This window comes from Falco punctatus (genome assembly GCF_963210335.1).
Source record: "Falco punctatus genome assembly, chromosome: Z".
NCBI classification, from domain to species: Eukaryota; Metazoa; Chordata; class Aves; order Falconiformes; family Falconidae; genus Falco; species Falco punctatus.
Genome location: NC_137586.1, coordinates 37,575,035 through 37,594,390, shown reverse-complemented (window position 1 = coordinate 37,594,390; position 19,356 = coordinate 37,575,035). Strand labels below are relative to the sequence as shown.

The following is a 19,356-nucleotide window of genomic DNA, read 5'->3' as shown; positions in this document are numbered from 1 at the left end:
CAGTCACTGGTGCAGCGCTGTATTTTGGATTTGGTGTAAGAATAATGTTGATAGGACACAGATGTTTCTAGTTGTTCCTGGGTAATGTTTGCCCTAAAGTCAAGGACTTTTCAGTTTCTCGGGCCCTGCCAGTGAAAGGGCTGGAGGGGCACAAGAAGCTGGGAGGGGACACAGCCAGGACAGGTGATCCCAACTGGCCAAAGGGGTATTCCCTACCAGAGAACATCACGCTGTGTATATAAGCTGGGAGAAGGAGGAGGAAGGGGTAGACTTCTGGCATAGTGGCGTTTGCCTTCCTGAGTAACCATTAAGCATGACAGAGCCCTGCCGTCCTGGGAATGGCTGAACACCTGCCTGCCCATGGGAAGTGGTGAAAGAATTCCCTATTTTGCTTTGCTTGCTTGTGCAGCTTTTGCTTTCCCTATTGAACTGTCTGTATCTCAATCCATGAGTCTTCTGGTTTTCACTCATCTGAGATCTCTCCCCCATCGCAACACAGGGGCAGTGAGTGAGCAGCTGTGTGGTGCGTAGTCACTGGCTGGGGTTAAACCACACCACGAAGATTTTCACATATGTCTGAAAAGACAAAGGCAGTGGTGTTACCAGCTCCTAGACCACCACATAACCTACCTACCACAAAGATGAAAAGCTGAAGTGCAATACCCAAAAGCAGTATCTCCATACCCAAAAGCCAAGCAAAGAGGTTTAAAGAAGCAGGTTGCCGCAAAATCCTAATGTATTAAGTGACAGCATTTCTGCTTTTGAAATTTTACTTCCAGGCACTCAGTTGTTCCCATGCAAACTCTGGAGCCAGCAGTAAGGATAACATCTCAATTTTTAGTCCCTTTGAACAAATTCTATGAATAATATGCTCTAATTAGAAGTCTCAGATCTGCTGAATTTTTCAACAGTGAAGTCTGCAGGTGATGAACTGTACTTTTGATAGCTTGGTTGATATTGTCAGACAAAATGACTTGGAAGCACTCCAGCATTCATACAATAAGGAGCATTAAATAAGGCTAAGCTTAAAGGAAGGATAACAACAACCTGAGGTTCAGAGAAAGAAGAAGGAATGACAGGTTATAAAACAGCCCATCAAACAGGCTTCTTGAAGGAAGAACTTCCCTTTCCATTGTGAAAGTTGTATCTCAGGCAAGACAAAACAGTTATGTATTAATCTGAGCTTTAAATAATCTGAGCTTTAAAAACTGCAATAGATTTCTAGAAAAAAAAAAAGCACCAACAAGCATGGAGGAAAGACAGTTTCATAACTAATTTTCTAAGTTTCCCTCAGCACCAGTTTTATAGCTAAATGTTACCAAGTCAGAAGCCTGGTCATATGTTCAGGACACAATGTTATCCTGAGGTTCAAGTATAACTTGAAGGCAAAATCAGGAATGTCCCATGACCAGAAGAAGTCAGCACGTACCTGTCATCACAAAGACTAGACCTGAACCAAGATAAATGTGTATAATACAAGTTACTATTAGTCCAAACGACTGCAGAAAGCAGCTAGCAGTAGAAAGTAGACTTCACTAGTAAAATTCCTCAGGAGGAAGATGCTGCCAAGTATCCTCATATCAAGCCTATTTAACTTTACATTATCGATATTATCAAACCCTCTCTCTATGGCAGGGGTCCTCAAACTTTTTAACCAGGGGGCCGGTGCGCGGATGCAGTGGCAGGCAGCCATCTGCGGCTGCTTGGTTTCCCCCCCCAACCCCCGGCGGGGGAGGGGGGCGGGGGTGTCTGTAAATACCGGGGGCCGGATTGAGGAGCCTGGGGGGCCGTATCCAGCACATGGGCCATAGTTTGAGTATATTGCTCTATGGCAGTAATACCAAAGCACCTCATGTTTGACCAAATATATTTGAAAATGAAGATGTTGCTCTAATGCTCAGGAGGAAGGAAAAAGTACATAGGTACAAAAATGCTCAACCAACATCACAGCAAAGCATGATGAAAAGCAGTGCTGTTAATGTTAATTAGCACTGTAGACCGCCTATCCAAAGGGGACAAAGTTTAAATCCCAAGCTCCTACCAAGTATCACTGTGCAACTTTAAAACCATACAAAAACTTCAGCATTCCAGAGGGATTTTCCACCTTCAGATCTACTAATCTCTCTGTTACAAAGAGAGAGAAAGGACTACCTAGGAGTACTTAAATCATACTTCTCGTACAGCTTGTTTTGTTTCAGTATTATCCATGTTAAGTTAAAAATTGCATGGTTTTAACAAATACGTCACCATTTAACAATATTTTCACTCTCATGGGTATCTCTACAAGTTTTCTGAGGTGACTACTAGCAAATAATTATGGTAAATAGGTGCTTCAATTGTCACCTTAGCAGGTTGTCCTGGTTTTGGCTGGGATAGACTTAATTTTGTCCTTGGTGGCTAGTGCAGTGCAGTGTTTTGGATTTGGTTTATAAACAGCATTGGTAACTACTGTTTATTGCTGGGTGGTGTTTGTACTGGGAGGGGACACAGCCAGATCAGGTGATCTGAACTAGCCGAAAAGGTAGTCCATACCATGGGATGTTTTGCTCAGCATATAAACTGCAGGGGTGCTGGGTATTGGCCAGGGCCTGCTGATTTGTTGCTCAGGGACCAGTTGGGCATCAGTCAGCGACTGGTGAGCAGTTACATTGTGTGGCACTAGTTTTCTCCTTTCCCTTTGGGTTTCATTCCTCTCTCCTCCCACTTTTTCATTCTAAGTGTTACTGTTATCATAACTATTGTTCTTTTGTTTTTATTTTATTTCAACTATAAAATTGTTCTTATCTCAGCCCTCAAGTTTTACAATCCTTTCCAATTCTCCTCCCCAGCCCTCTGGGGGAGCGGGGAGCGCGCAGGAGGCTGCGTGGCACTTCATTACTGTATGAGGTTAAACCATGACACAGGTGTATCAGATTTGAACAATTACAAAAACTTCTACCTTCTACCAGAAAAAGCCAGTTTTATAGATTTCAGTACTACCAACAAATCAGGTCTATAGGAAATGGAAGAGAATATTGTGTTGGCATGCTTGAAAGACAATAATAATAATAATAATACCATTTCTTTGATAGCATTCATTTGTAAAAGGTGGGGTCAGGCAACAACTGTACCTGAAGATGTGGAATCAAATCACACAGAAGTTGAAGAATCTGGCATTCCAGCTCAGAGGGTTTTTCTTTGTGCTTTGGACCATGAGGCTGAAGTAAGATCTTAAGTAAACCCATTCGCAGTTCAGCATGTTCCCGTAACTGAGATGGTTCACAATACAGGTATCTTAGAAATGGAGCCATGAGGGCAACACATGAAGTCTGTGCCCTGTAGATCAAGAAATAAGCTTGCCAAGACACTTTCTACTGAAAATTTAAAAAATCACAAGGAAAACCCAAGCTATGTGGCATTCTGTGCAATAATTTACAGGATGCCATTAACAGAAACATGTTATGAAAGGCATTAATAAGTCTCACGAAAATGCTCATACCAGCATGAAATACTGTTGTAAGACCTTATATGGCAACCATACAGTGAAGTACACTTGTGAAAGGACTCAATATTTAAGCACGAATACTACTCAATATGCACTTGCAGATTATGACACTCTTATTCCTTTTTTTTCCCCACCTCAATGACTCAAGAAAGTGACTTTCCTTGCTGAATGTCATGAAAGACTAGTGTACCACTCTGAAGTAGCATTTGGACAAGATAATTCAGAAATATCTTTAAGACACATAAACCCCAATTTCAATTAGAGACATCCATTCCTTGCCAGTTTTTGCCCAGTGGTCTTGAACAGCTACATGAAACAAGAACTGCTTTAACCAAGACGGCTTCCCAGTAAAAAAATTATCACAGAACAATTCTCTTGGTTTGACCTTGTCAGGAATACCTGCCATTCTTGCTTGACATTATTAAAACAATCAAATAAAGCTAGTGATCAATACATTAACAAATATACAGGGAATCAGAATTAAAAGTCAGTTTTAAACAAGACTTAGCCTGACACAAAGCTTTACAAAGACTCAGTAACAGATATATGTCAACACAGGTGGAACTTTTTGACATCGTGCATAGGGACATGGTTTAGTGGTGGACTTGGATGCGTTAGGTTAATGGTTGGACTCAGTATTCTTAAGGGTCATTTCCAACCCAAATGATTCCATGATTATACATTCCCAGTCCAGAACTTTATTCCACATAAACCTCTGCACAAAAAGCAGCAAAGGGAGTTTGAGATATTTTCCTTTTCAGCGAGAACAATTCCTGTTTTAATTCACGTCTTGGTTTCAGCTGGGATGGACTTAGTTTTCTTCTTGGTGGCTAGTGCAGTGCTGTGTTTTGTGTTTGGTGTGGGAACAGCGTGGTCAGGGACTTTTTGGTTTCTCAGGCCTTGCTGGTGGGAGGTTTGGAGGGACACAAGAAGTTGGGAGGGGACACAGCCAGGACAGCCGACCTGAACTGGCCAAAGGGGTATTCCATACCATGGGATGTCACACTTAGTATATAAACCAGGGCAGGGGATGGAGGGGGGGTGGGGGGGTGTCCGTCAGGGCTGCTGATTGCTGCTGGGGGACTTACTGGGCATCCATCAGCACGTGGCAAGCAACTGTGTGGTGAATCATTTGTATTCTTTTCTTCCTTCCCTATGGATTTCATTCCTCTCCCCCTCTCCCCCCTTTTCATTCCAACTGTTATTGTTATTAGTGTTCTTTTGTTTTTATTTTGTCTCAATTATAAAACTGTTCTTATCGCCTCCGCACCCCCCTGGGTGAGGGGGGCAGTGAGCAAGCAGCTGTGTGGTACTTAATTAGTGGCTGGGGTTAAACCATGGCAATTCAACCAATCACCAGCAAAAAGTCCACAGTTTATTCTACCATTCAGACATCTGATCAGACCATTCATGAATCCCAGATTTAGCAGCTCAGTGGAAGAACAAGTCTACAAACAGTATTTTAAAGATACTCTAAATTAACTAAATGGAACAAAACACACTTTTGCTTGGAAGTCTTACTGTTGATCATGCAGTCTACACCCGCTAGCCATTTAAGATATTAATTAATTTGTTCACTCAGAACAACTGAATACAGAAGTCAATTCACTGTATATTACTCTGTTGGATTTGTTTGAGACTTCCAGAACAGGAGAAAAAAAAAAAAGACGCTTTCATCTGAAAAGCATACATTTAGGTATAAAAGTCACTGAAAACATTTGGATTTAAGGCTGCTACAGCATTTGGTATCTCATACTGAAGTTCCTTGGAAATAAGCGTAAGAAGTGTTGAAACTGTTGGTAGCTTTAATATTTGTTCACTGTTAAAGGTACTCTATAATAAAGCTGTACCACTGATTTTGTCTTTTTTTTTTTTTTAAATCGAGTAGCATACATGATTTTTAAAGATCTCATCCTTTACTGTGAGATGTTATCATCTGTGCTTTCCCTTTATCATCTCACCATTTTGTATAGCTGACTTATACCTGCATAGTAGTCATCTTTTTTGACTAAGCAGTGAAAAACTTGACAAAGTAAATAATCAAAGGGCTTATTTTTTAAAAACAATTCCAGATGTGCTATCAATTTTGCACAAATTTTTACATATCCATAAAGTCCATAAAAATTCTATCAAGAATTTAAGAGACCTATAAAAATTGGTTGCTGATGGATCATTTTAGTATTTTTTTAATATTTTATGTTTAACCTTCAAATGGTGTCATTAACTTTTCAAAAGACAATTCTTACTGCTCTTTGCAGCTGCCTTCAAGAAAAAAATTACACTCACACCATACAAACACATTTGCTATTTTTTAATTATGCATTCATTTACCTCTCTGGACACTGCTGGAAGAATACTGTTATCTGCTGCAGTAGAACCGGCCAGCAATCAGGTCTGTTTTCAAGGACAGTGATTAATGGATGAGGAGTGCTCCTGAAACATAAAGAAATCACATTTGGATCTATAATGCAGAAAGCAAGTGTGCAAAATAACTATCTTCAAAATAAGAGCAGCTATAGAAATAGAGAATTTAAGCACCTGGTACTACCAACTCACTTTACCAGCTTTGCTAAAACTGCTACACCATCAAAAGAACACTTTTTTTAGGAACTCCAGGAAACAATTAAAACAAAATCTCTATTTGAAAAGTCTTGATCCGATTTTTCTTTTTTTAACAACTAAGGATCACTGTTCCAATGTGTGGCCTGATTTGAGTCACTAGTAGCAGCACCAGGCTCTAGCAGTGGGCGCCAAGTAACATCCACAGAAAAACTTGAACTACATGTCACATATCAGTCTAGTCTTTAAAGCATAGGTAAAACTCTTCAGCACTCGAGACCAATCCAGGTGACCATCATCCCACTTACTAGTTATTTATTTTTCCTTTTTTTCAGGCAGTCAAAGAAGCAAGAAAGGAGAAAGGCTGGCCATACCACCAGCCTAGAGACCTCCACTTTACTGTTAGCCCTCTGACATTTGACAAGGTACTGAGGCCTAACAGTCACCTGTTCTCAGATGAATCTATCACCAACACCTTCCCCACTTCCAAAGTCAATGATAAAGGCCATCTAAACCACCTAGAAGTGTGATGCCTGCATCAAACCGTGACTATCTTTTAAGTAGCAGGTGGAGGAAAAGCTGGGCAGGATGGAAGACTGAAGTACGTAATTTGTTCTGCCAGAAGCAAAACTAAAGTAAAGAATAATTAAACTTTTGCAGATTTTTTACGGCTATCTCACGAAGGCATAGGAAAACACATCCTTTCGTGTAAGCAAAAGCTAACAAGGATTAGATTACAGGGCAGTGTCACTGCAGTGAAAGTACTCTGGGCTGAGTCTAGGAATATCATACAGCAAGAATTGTCAGGGTAGCATACAAGAATCAGAGGTTGGTAAATTAAACTGGCAAAAATCAGACTGAAAAAAGAATGTATTTTCACTAAGGAAGAATCAGTCGCTGGAAAAATTTATCAAGCTCAGAAAAGGGGGTAGGGGGTTTTTGTTTGTTTGGGGGGCTTTCTGGGTTTCGAGGGTAGCTCAGAAGAGGGGGTAGGGGGGTTGGTTTGTTTTGGGGGCTTTCTGGGTTTCAGGGGTTTGGGTTTTTTTTTACATTGGGTTCTCCCTCTGCTCCTCAAACAATTTTTTCTTCCAGAGGGATGTTTCTGTTCAGGCAAATAATCTGAAGACACAGGGACTTTCAGAAAGCTGGCTGATATGATGGATTACTTTAAGCATGTTCGGAAAACAAATACTAAGATCACAAAGTATGCATATATTACAGGTCTGGCCTTCATATCTGGGACTAGAAGCCTAGCACTTCACACTAATTTCTCTAAAATTTGTTAACTTATATGCACAGCCTTCATACATCCCCCTTCCTTGATTCTGTAAATATTTTACTAAAGCTGGAGTCTTTTTACAATCCACATACAAAGACTAGAAAGGTTAAGGTTATTACCTCATAGCAATCTTCCAAGGTGACAGCATGCAAAAGGCAGAAAAACTTGTTGCCTGTCTAGCACTTGAATCCTGCAAGGTGACAAGCAGGATCGTTTATCAGGCAGCAAGCTAGAAATACTGTTCACATACCTGCCAGGACCTTGAAAGTATGTAGCCCTGTATAGACATACAGAGTTACAACAGCTGCTTATTTCAATACTTTTGCCATATTTTAAGAATTAATTAAATTTCCTAACGAGAAGGGTACATCTCCAGTCATCTAAGTGCTGCTCTGACACTGAAGTCATTGGAACCTTTATGAAGTCAGCACAGGTCTAAAAATTAATAAAAAGGCTTACTATCTGGAAGAAAGCAAGCCTTTTACAAAAAATTGTGTGTGTTCTTAAACTAACTGCATGGAACTGGACAATGAAAGTAATCTGCTAAGCTCCATAGTGAACAGTTATTAATAATGAAACACTGAAATGTGCAACCCGAAAAAGTTCTATTCAATAATGCTATTAGAGGTAGGGAAAATGAGGTGTGCAGATGCAATTTATCATCAACACTAACTTAAGAACTGCCAGCACAGCACTGTGTGTAAAACACCCATCTTTAAATGACATTATAGTGCTACCACCCTAAACTGTCATCAATGGGTTCAGGATAAAGCAAAATGCACAACCAGTAATAGCAGTTATCCACCTGCAAATAAATGCCTAGGGAAACAAAGATAAATCTTATGTGAGGGGCAACAATAAAAAAAATTTTTTTGTGGTCATCTCAACCTTTTTGTTACATCTTTGAACACAGGAGAACTCCAATCTGATTTAGAGCACAAATTCAGTGACAGATTGCTGCTCCTTTATGAGGCAACAATGTCTGCAGCCAACATACCTTTCTGCATATGCAGCTGTCTCCCTGGCCTTTCAGAGAGATGGAATAGCGCTTTACTCCGTCAAATACACATTTTTAAAGCATTTTTCTACCTGGTCTGAATTTTTATTTCACAAAGTTGGCAGCTCTCCAGAATTCTAGCACAATATAAACCCCATGCATAGTCAATCATTAAGAACAATGTAAAATACTAGTCCATTACAAAAGAAAGTGAACAGTTTTCAGTAAAAGTTACAGTAAAATTCTGTACATGCATGTCATAACTCACCTGCACTGACAATCTTAACAAGCATTCCTCAAAAACCACTCTTCCCTGCCCTCCCCCTCAATTCAGCTTGAGCTTAGGTTGCTGGACAGCTATATTAATATGCATAGGAAACTGACAACTTCATGCCAGATGACAAAGCCACTGGGAATGCTCAGTTCTAGTCTACAGTGAGACCAACTTGTAGACTACTGTGTCTGCTACAGCTGGTCCTAACTTCATACCAAAAAGTGCACATCACATATGTGAATTTAAAAGTCACAACCTTTTTCACACATCCTTAAGAATACTCCAGCATATTTACTTCAGTATTTTCCACTATTGGAATACTACTTATTAAAAAACCACACAGAAACCAGTGACACTTACACAGCTTATGGAAGTAATTAGGAATCCCCAAATTCAGTGATATATGGGGCAGTTTTCTACCAACTTACTAAGGTAAAAGGAACATTTCCCACTTTCTGTTCTGTAGGAACAGAGGTAATCTCTATTTTCCAAGGCGTGTTACAGAAAGTGAAGAATCCCAGCACTAACTACTATAGAGGCTTCTCCAAATGAAATCAGAAAACCTCTGTGGTGGGTTGACCTTGGTGTTGTCAACCTGGCTGTCAAGTGTTCACCAAGCTGCTCTTCCACTCCCTCTCCTCAGCAGGACAGGGAGAAAGCAAGACTAAAAACTTGTGGGTCAACATAAAGGTAGTTTAATACAGAAAAGCAAAGGCCATACTTGAAAGAAAACGAAAAAAGAATTGCTCTCTGCTTCCCATCAGCAGGTAATGTCCAGCCACTTCCCGGGAAGCAGGGCTTCAGTAGTGGTTGCTTTAGAAGACAAATGCTCCCCCCCAGCTCCTTTCTCTTAGATTTTATTGCTGACCATGATGTCATATGGTATGAAATATCCCTTTGGTCAGCTTGGGTCAGCTGTCCTGGCTGTGTCCCCTCTCAAAGTCTTGCCCAACCCCACCTTAACTGGCCTTTGAAGGAGTAGGAGTGGGCTGGAGAGACAGCACTGCTCAGTAGCAGTCAAAATACCTAGTGTTACAAACACCATTCTAGCTGCAAATACAAAGCACAGCACTGATAACTGCTATGGGGACAACTAACTCCACCCTAGGCAAACAACATAACCAGACAAAACCCCCAAGACTGCAAGACGTTATTTTCACACATTTCTTTTCAAGAGCTGTTCATGATATTACATCATCACAAGAAGCAGTATTATAAAAGTAATTTTACTGTCCAGAGTTAACACTGATGAAAACCAAATGCGTTTATTAACCTTTAATACTGGTTTTAAAATGTCCCAAGAGAGACAACTACAATAGCAAACTACTTGAGAGCATACTGGTGCTTTTTGATTCTCATTGATAGTTTCCATATGGAATACTTTTGCATAGCTGACAGCGTAATACAAGAACACTGCAATAGGAAGTTACTCTTGCCAAGTCACTGCACACAGTTGTTTCTTTAAGAAAGCAAGTTTTAATGGCATTTCATAGAACACAGCCACAAAAACTGTTATGTAAGAAAGTCAGATCTCAAAATCACAGAACCCTGACCTACTAGATACTCAAATCTAAGTCAAACAACGCGATATAATTAAACTCTCTCATAATTAAAGGTAACTGGAAGAAGGAAAAACAAAAAAACATACTGGCTAAGTGCAAGTCTGCTGCTTATTTTCAGTTCTCTAACACTTTAAACCATTCTGAATGACCAAATTTCACCTCCCTTGTATCTTACCAGCATTTTCTTTTGAGGGGTAGGAGGGTGGGGAGAGGGCATAATAAATCATTCTTCACCCTACTGTGGAGAGGCCATTTCTTTATTCCAGCCACATCCTAATACCCTCTTTTTCACACAGAGCTTGGATTAAGTTGGTTTAACTTAGCCTCTTCTACCAGGAGATTTTAAGTAAGTTCATTTACTACAGAGAAAGTCCATCTTACTACCCTTCATTACCTGCCTTTCCAATTAAAACGGTTCTATAAGAGCATGGACTTCATTCTTCTGTATCAGTGATATTAGTTCTTTCTACAAAGGCACACAGGATTTCAGGCATTCATGCCCATCCAGCACTCCAAAGTCTGTTTTGCTCTTCCTCACTATTTCATCTTGCTTAAGTAAAGACAGGATTTCCCACCTTCCAAATAGTGGAATTTTATATCCTTAAAGCATTACAGCTACAGCCTACTATGCCTAAAAGCAACCTGAAAAAAATGTTAATGACATCTACCAAGCTAGGACCTTCTCCAGAAAAGTGCAGTTAATGTCAGCACTGAGTGATGGTTTCTCAAGAGCTGGACAAAATCAAAGATGCCCCCTTAGGAAGGTTGCTACTGCATGACAAGCAGCTTTATTTAAGTAGCTCTGGATGAATTTTTTGCCATTTTTACATGGCAGCCACTCTTAACAGCAACAGCGTTCAGGAGCCTTGCATGAAAACCAAGTGAGAGGGAAGTGGTCCACAGTCTTAAGAGACTTACTGAAAGGACTATTAGCAATAATGTATGTCTAACAAGTCCCAGTATTGATCTGCTCATTCTTGCACACAGCCTTCATGTTGCTATTGCACTTTTTGAGCTCATGGTGGCAATTTTATCACTATACTATAAGACTCCTTAAAAATTTCAACAAAAAAATATAACACAGAATCAGAAAATCATTTAGGTTGGAAGGGACTTTCTCAGATCATCTAGTCCAACCCATGTGCTCAAGGTGAATTAGCTAGTGAAGGCTGCCCAGAATCACATGCAGTCAGTTTTTGGTATCTCCAAGGATGGAGATTCCACAGCCTCTGTGGCCAACCTGTGCCAGTGCTTGATTACCCGCACAGTTACCCCTGCACCCCGCCCCCCCTGCCCCCCCCCCCCCCCCCCCCAAAAAAAAAACAACCAACAAACCACAAAGACTGAAAGCAGTATCAACACAATCTTAAGTTTTTTCTAAAAATCAAACAAATTTATTATGGTATCTAAATAAAACTGATGTGAAACTAACCTGATTCCATACAGATTCCAAATAGCTTCATCTCCATCTTTTCCCAGTTGAACAGCTTGAATGTGTAGTAATTTCCAAATAGTTTTTACTAAACCATGCACATTCCTGTTGACAAAAAGAAATACATTACTGTCACATCTGTAGTTACATTAGTTGATTCTTCCATAACAGGAGGAACCCAGGAACAAAACTAACATTCAAGAAGCCTGTAGTTCTCTTTAAGGACATCCTCACATCTGCCTACACAATTCTGGGCAAGTGATGCATCCATGTGTCTTTGTATCCCTTTTCACATAACAAGCAAAAAAACCAGAGAGAATAATTAATGCACCAATTAAAACTTGTGATGCTTGTTTCTAACAGTATCTTACATTTGCTGGCCCCAGCTTAATTCAACCTGGTGCTTTTAGTATGTTAAAACCAGAAAATTACCTCTTCTCTGAATGCAAGCACACAAATTTCAATCATGCCACTGTCTAACAAGAGAAATCACACTGTGATAAAAGACACTTGAGACATCTAGTTTGTGCTGATTTTTGATCTCAGGAGCCAAGGACTACATAAAATAGATACATAAAGCTATTTTATGTGCCTCTTCCTATGTTTAATCTACCATTCAGGAAAATTCAAGAAACAACAGTATTTCTGGAATTTTGATACGATTTAGCATACTCTCCTGGAGAGACACTAAGGAAACTAATGAAGTCCACCACAAGGGGGAAAAAAAGCCCTGTGACCATGCAATAAAAAGTTCAAGAAGTACAGCGCTTACTGCTGCTTAGCTAAGCTTACAAGGACAACTTTAAATCCTGCTCTCCTCTTTATAATGCAGTGCTTTCCACACCTTTCGAACCATACCATGCCAGATACCCAACCTAATCATTTTTCAAGAAAATAGCCTGGATTCTATAATGAAACACTTCCACAAGGCCAAAATATAGAAACAGAGGGGAAAAAAAAAGTAATCGTGCTTGATTCTTTTGACTTTATCTAGAATATGCTATACAACTGCATCACCATCCCCTTAAAAAAATCTATTACATAGTTTACTACTCATGTTAATGAAGCATAATTTACCCTTCACTTTATTCACATAAGTAACAGGAAGAGCTAATACAATACACAATTGCATGAGATTTGCACCCAATTCTTTTTTTTCCTCCCTTATCTTGCCCTGTGTAGTGACAACGTGTAGTTTTTATTTTTACTGTTCCTCCTTATTCCCTTCCTAGCAGGAAAAAAATTCTGAGAAATCTATTGTATCTGTAATGCCACTTCTCCATCAGTGAACTGAAAACTGCAAGAGTTCCTCAAATGGTGAACTAGAAACAATTACGCAGAATTTATGTAACCCTCTCATAGAACAACCATGCTCATTTAACACATCAGCAACCTGAGATACAGTAATACTGTTTGTCACAGTGTAGTATGCTCCACAAACATCTTCCTGAAGTATGAATGCATATACATACATTTAGACTTTTAAGCTACACCAAAAGGTCTTGAGCAGATTTAAGCAATTTCTATCAAAGAATAGGGAGACTTAACATGATCACTGTAAAAAGACAGGAATTTACCCAAACAGGCTGGACCAACATCAGCGCAACAACAACGTGTGGTAACGACATGTAGTCAAAGAAATATCATGACTTGATATTTACAGTTTTCTGAAGATTCAAAAAATGGCACATGATCGTATGATCACAGAATCATAACTTAAAAACGATTCATAAAAGAAAACTGAAACACAAAAGGCAAATACCACTTTTAACTGCCAGATCTTTACTGTACTCATCACCACCTGCTGATGAACGCTTCCATAAGCTGGTATGACACGCTACGGAGTATCTACGGATTCCCACAGTGCATCTCCCCACCAGTAAATGCTTAGTTTCATATTCCAGATACAAGCAAAGTAGTATATTATCTTCTCTGTCTTTCATACTTTTGCCAATAGCACTGGAAAACACTGAAGAAGATCAAAAGTAATAGAATATGCTTCTGTTTTCTTTCTCTCTTCCAAAAATGTGCCAGTTGTAAGATGTGCCTGTACTCTGACTGACTGTCGTGACACCTGGCTCTCAAAACACAGAAACGGGGCTATAAAAGAAAACATGAGAACATGAGGTTCAACAGAACCATGCTGCAAAGCAACAAACAGGAAGGTAGCAGGCTTCCAAATCCAAATACTGTCAATGTAACACACAAAGGACGGACAGCCTTTTAGGTGGGTATCAGGGGTGGAGAGGGAGAGAACATTTTAGATACTTCATGGCTAGAAAGAGTCAGTTAAATGGGAATTTGCTAGCATATTCCCCAGCTTCAGATAACTATGCAGCAGGGGGAAAAACAAACCATAAGACACTCAGTAAGAAAACAACTTCCCTGTTCTGAAACTCCTGTATTGCTGGTCTTAATTCCCAGGCAAGAGGTGGGGGGAGGATGGCTGTTTTAGGCTTTGCCCTCAGCTCCTGAACACAAGCAGCACAATGGCATGATGTACTGAAAAAATTTCCCCACCTCCTACAGGCAGGGATGCTCAGGTGATGATAACATTCTGAATGTACCTACACACATAAATCCTTCTCACAATTTAAGATTACAATAATACATTGTTTCACAGGTTTTTAATAGATTGACTTTATTATATATGCTCATTCACTACTGAATACAGGCCAGAGTTTTCCCATCATCATCTACAGAAAGCTGGAGACCAGTGTTAAAAGTGTGTAAAAATGTGCATGTATATTTACACATGTGTACACATTTTGGATATATGCATGCACACAAACACATATAAATGTGATGTTCCATGAAGTTTAAACTCTTGAGGCATTACAGGAAACTGAACACTGGGTCTAAGAGACATGGTACAATGATGTACCACAGAGGGAAGAATAGATTCTCATTTGTGTAATCAGCTGATAGCGTGAACCACAGAACAAGTCAACTCAGGTAAGCACTGGATGTTCACCTCTGACAAAGCAAAATTTCTTTCCTAGCACTCAGTATTTGATACACCTGACAAAATAAAACCCACCAGGTGCACTAACCCCCTGCTAAATTCATTGTAACAGTAGGAAGAGAAGCAAGAACACAGGATGAGTAGCCTATGCCAACAAAACATTCACCTAGTTCCATTCAGCACCAAAAGGTGCTCAGCTGTTGCAAGTCTTTCTGCTCACTGCCACTAGCTGCTAACTTCACACATACGCTTTATTTTAGAGACACTACACACACAGCACTGCACAGCAACAGAGCAAACCTAGATGAAAATTTGGCAGAACATGATGACTAACAGCAAGCTACAATATGAAGAGTCAAGGAAGAAAAAAAGGTATCACCACTGAAAGGAATCAATCTGAAATTGCCAGTTTAAACGGTTCCTGAGGCTACATACATTTTAAACTCTCAGACTTCTGTGGTTAGCCTACAAAAACTCTGCTTTGCAATCCACAGTGGATGTGGTTTGAATCGTGGCAGCTTGGGGAGGGGAGAAGCCAAAAATACATAAAAGGTTCCTGGGTAATTTGTCAGCACTTACTACAGCCATCAGTCAAGTGTTGGTTTCACACATGGAAAAACTTAAGAATGATGTAGAAATGGGGCAGATCCCAGCCCTTTAAATATGTAACACTGATTTTGTTTTTAACATTAACTCAAGCCTAAATATGCTCCCTTATACTTTTTATTTTCTGAAGTACAAAATTGTATTAACATTTAACTTCCTTACAAACCACCAGTACTGTAACAAACCCTTAGCTGAACAGGAATTTCACATTTCTTAGTCTGCCAGCCACAGTTAATGAAACTTTCCCCCCACCTTACCCCACAGGACTCATGTTTTCAGCTTAAACACCAGTGCTTTTATTTCTTCCCTTAACCTCAAACTATAAGCCACTAAACCACTAAGATTTTGTCATTTGGAAGACAGTGGTTTGCAGATGTTATTTAAAAAACCCTTCCTAGGTATCCATAACCACCTATTGTAATGTCAGCATAGAATCAGCATCATCACAGCAAGATCCTAGCTGTAAACAAGCATATCACAAGGAGAGAAACAGTCCTTATTTTAAAATATCTGATTTCTTAAGCATTTCATTAGTTTACATAAACCTAAATTCACCTGTAGCTCGGATTGTGAGAAAACTCAGCCTAAAACTAATTACATGAAGGTTAGAAGGGGTGAAAAACTTGTCTTAATAGCATGGTTCTTGAAACCTCTATGCTGAGCCCACCAGCATAATACATCACAGGTACAGCACCAACCAGCTGGCTTAGTTGCTGGAAAAGCAACTCCAGCATCCTCTAGGAAGAAAATGAGAAGGCTTAGTGCAAAAATCCAGTTAGCTGTCAAAAATCAGACGAGAAAAAGATAACCCAGGGAACTTTATAAGGTTGGTGGAGTTGAAAGGAAGCATCTTCCCAATCATCATTTGAAAGGAAGCATCCTCCCAATCATCATTTGACTTCCCATTTATAAGTTTTATGCAGTGTCTTTTTTCCCCACAACTGCATTCTCTCAGGACATTGCACAGGCAGTCTAGCTCAAAACAGCACTGTGAGATGTAGGCATTGTATTTGCAGAACGAAGTAGCTGCAGAGTTAGTGATTTCTTCCTCATCAGAGAAGGAAACAAAACCCAGTATTCCTAATCCTCACCCACAGTTTTATAGCAACCATTTGAGCAACTAGTCATTTGGACAGCCTGATTAAAGATCTATTTCCCTCCACCATAATGGACACTGCTGCAATTTTCTTCCCCCTTCTCCATGACAGAGGCAACAAAACTAGGCAGTGCATTGATTTCTGAAGCTCCACAGTTCAAAGTTCAGAGGATTAGTCTGAACTGCTAACAGTTTCAGTGCACACATAGGGTACTCTCGAGTTCTTAAGTCTCACCCACACTGTCACCCTGCTGAGATGAAAGCAACAGGCTGCAGCAGACTGGCAGGAAAATGCCAGTCCGTAATGCCACAGCTTATTTGACGATATTGCCATTTACAGAACCTCTCATCTTAACCTTGTATTTACAAGGGAAAAGCAATGACCGATAACCAGCTGACAAAAGACACACAATCAGGCAACCAAATACTACCTTGCTGAGGGAATTAGGTTGAGAGCTCCATGAAGAACATAGTCAAGCTCAGCATGTTTCTCTGCAACAAGTGCCACCAACCCCTCGGAGCAGGCTGTTCGCAAGGCAACATTCTCACTGCAACACTTCTCCCAAAGCAAGTTCAGAGCAGGAGTCTGAAGTGAAAAGAATGAGACACAAGCAATGAGAGGGCTGACATGGATTTCTCTTCATTCCTCTCAAACAGACTTATAAGTAAGACCTGGCTGAACAACATCTCCTGAAGTCTTACAGAGCACAAGAGAGGAAGACGAGGTACAGATTTTACACCCAAGAAAGGCCTTTCCTAGGACAGCTCCCACCTTCCTGCCCCCTACTGCCTATGCCCTCAGTAGGGACAGGAGTCTCTGAGAAGGGTAAGGCAGACAAATTCTTCAGCTGTGCCTATGCAAGTAAGCTACCACCATTTCACCTTCCTTACAAATATCAAGATGCAATTGGAGATAATCCAGGAACTCCTGTATCAGGCTCTGTCTACAGAAAGGCATAGTGCAGAGACCTGGAGGCAGGCATGCAAAGGACTATTCAAAGGTAACTCATCTTTACTCACCATATGAAGTCCTCAGTTCTCTCCATTTGCTAGTAAGCACAGAGATTGGGCAGTAGCAATCAAAACTGCAGCTTGTTTTCATGTTAAATTTTTATTCACAGGTTAGATTGCTAATTTGTAGCTTTCAAATGGAAAACCAAGGAAAACCTCTAAACAACTGAACACTGCAAAATGCTCTTGAATAAAAAGGCAGTCCGTAACATCTAAGTGGCACATCTTCTGCTTCTTAGCATTTTAGAAAGTGTTGCTGTATTTCATGGAACAGCATAATGGGAACAGTCAGCTTGTAGCTCAGAGCAGAATGTCATTTGGGAACATGATTATCATCAGGACTGTTGGAGGAGCTTCTGTTATAGAAGGTAGACACCACTGTTCCCTCACATTAAAACTCAGCACTTTTCAGGTTTGGGTTTGCTAGGTTGGGGGAGGGGGTGCGCGACACAGGTGTTTAGGATTGCAGACAGAGGAAAAATCCACAGAATGGTCAGGGTTGGATGGGACCTCCTGGAGATTATCTAGTCCAATGACCTGCTAAAGCAGGTTCACCTACAGCAGGTTGCACAGAATCATATCCAGGCAGGTTTTGAATGTCTCCAGAGAAGGAGTATCCACAGCCTCTCAGTGGATATCCACAGCCTGTCCCACTGCTCTGTCACACTCAAGGTAAAGAAGTTTTCTCATATTCAGATGGAACTTCTTGTTGTCACAGTTTGTGCCCATTGCCTCTTGTTCTGTCGACTGGCAGAATCAAATAATTTTCTGCTCATTTTTGTACCAGTCAACTTTTGGGGAGAAAAAAAATATAGAGGAGTAAATCCTAACTCACACCTCTCCTACACTGCTATGACACTTGCAAATGCCAGCATTACACATGTCCCTCAGTTCAAACCTGCACTTAAACAAGCTTGACTCAACTAAAAGGCAAAGCATGCCTTTGGACCATGCTCTCTCAAAGAAATATAAGCTCTGCTTAGCTAATACGAAATATAACATCAATACAGGTATGTGGATAACTGGCTGGCTGAAAAGGGTCACATAGATATAGTCCAGCTGGCTGGACAAAAATGCACATTGCTCTCAGCTTACCTGAAGTAAAGCAAAAATACACTGTCCTTGGCTGTTCTTGTTACACAGTAACAGGAAGGTTGCGGTGGGAAAAGAATGTTGCAGGTGGGAACAGGTAACTACAGAAGAGAAACTAGGGGCGGGCTTGGTATTTAGGCAACTAACCAATAATGAGCTTAACTTTTGTAATATGTATGAGCTAATTATAACAAGGCATAAAAGGTGACTGTAAGGCACAATAAACGAAGTCTGCTGATCACTCAATATGAGTGACAGTGTCCCCTCTGTCGCGACACAGGTATGTGCAATGCCCTACTTTTTGAAATGTTTATAGCTATCTAAAAGACCTCCCTACTCAAGTGACAATGTCTCACCCCTATGGCACTTCACTAGCAGGAATGTAAATAAATTCAAAATGATCTTAAACTGATCATGTCTAGATGTTGGTATTCTGCAGAATTAAAGACTTCTGCGGGAGGTAAAACTACTCCTCTGATTTCAAAGATTTACCATTTCTACCTGTACACCAAGACAAACATTGCTAACTACCTTACTTAACTTAAAGCATGTATTAAAACTACACATGGGGGAATGGGAAGCCATAGAAGAATGTAAGCATGTACAGATGGGAGAGGAGACAGAAGTGAAAGAATGCCACAAACCTGGTCAGATGCCTGTTTGATCTTCTCCGAAGAAGCATTTTCTTTCAGTACTGCAGCAATCAGATGACCCACTGCCTGAAAGAAAAAAAAAAAAAAAGAACACACACATGCAGATTAAGCATTATTTTTCAATTGTCCATTAGAAGGAATTTATACTGCTATGGCATACAATCATTTTATCATGATTGCAAATACCAAACTTATTGGTATGGAAGCCTAAATACATTTTAGGGCCAAAAATATCCATAATGCTGATATACTACTTTTTACCGTTATCTTGAGGTAAAAGAGAAACAAACTTCCATATGGCTTCACATAGATCCAAGGGTCTCTTTGTACAGAGCCTCTCATAGAA

The 19,356-nt window shown here is 40.2% G+C and overlaps 1 protein-coding gene across 3 annotated transcripts in view; it reads right to left on the bottom strand.

Annotated features, from left to right (window-relative positions):
• FOCAD (focadhesin) overlaps positions 1-19,356 on the bottom strand; it is a 126,989-nt gene that overhangs the window by 88,129 nt on the left and 19,504 nt on the right. For all 3 annotated transcript variants that reach the window (XM_080372894.1, XM_080372895.1, XM_080372896.1), the window contains 5 exons: positions 19,002-19,076; positions 16,686-16,840; positions 11,588-11,692; positions 5,816-5,917; positions 3,111-3,315 (listed from right to left, as the gene is read on the bottom strand). In XM_080372894.1, the coding sequence (XP_080229020.1) occupies positions 3,111-3,315; positions 5,816-5,917; positions 11,588-11,692; positions 16,686-16,840; positions 19,002-19,076 (642 nt within the window). The remainder of the gene's footprint in view (positions 1-3,110; positions 3,316-5,815; positions 5,918-11,587; positions 11,693-16,685; positions 16,841-19,001; positions 19,077-19,356) is intronic.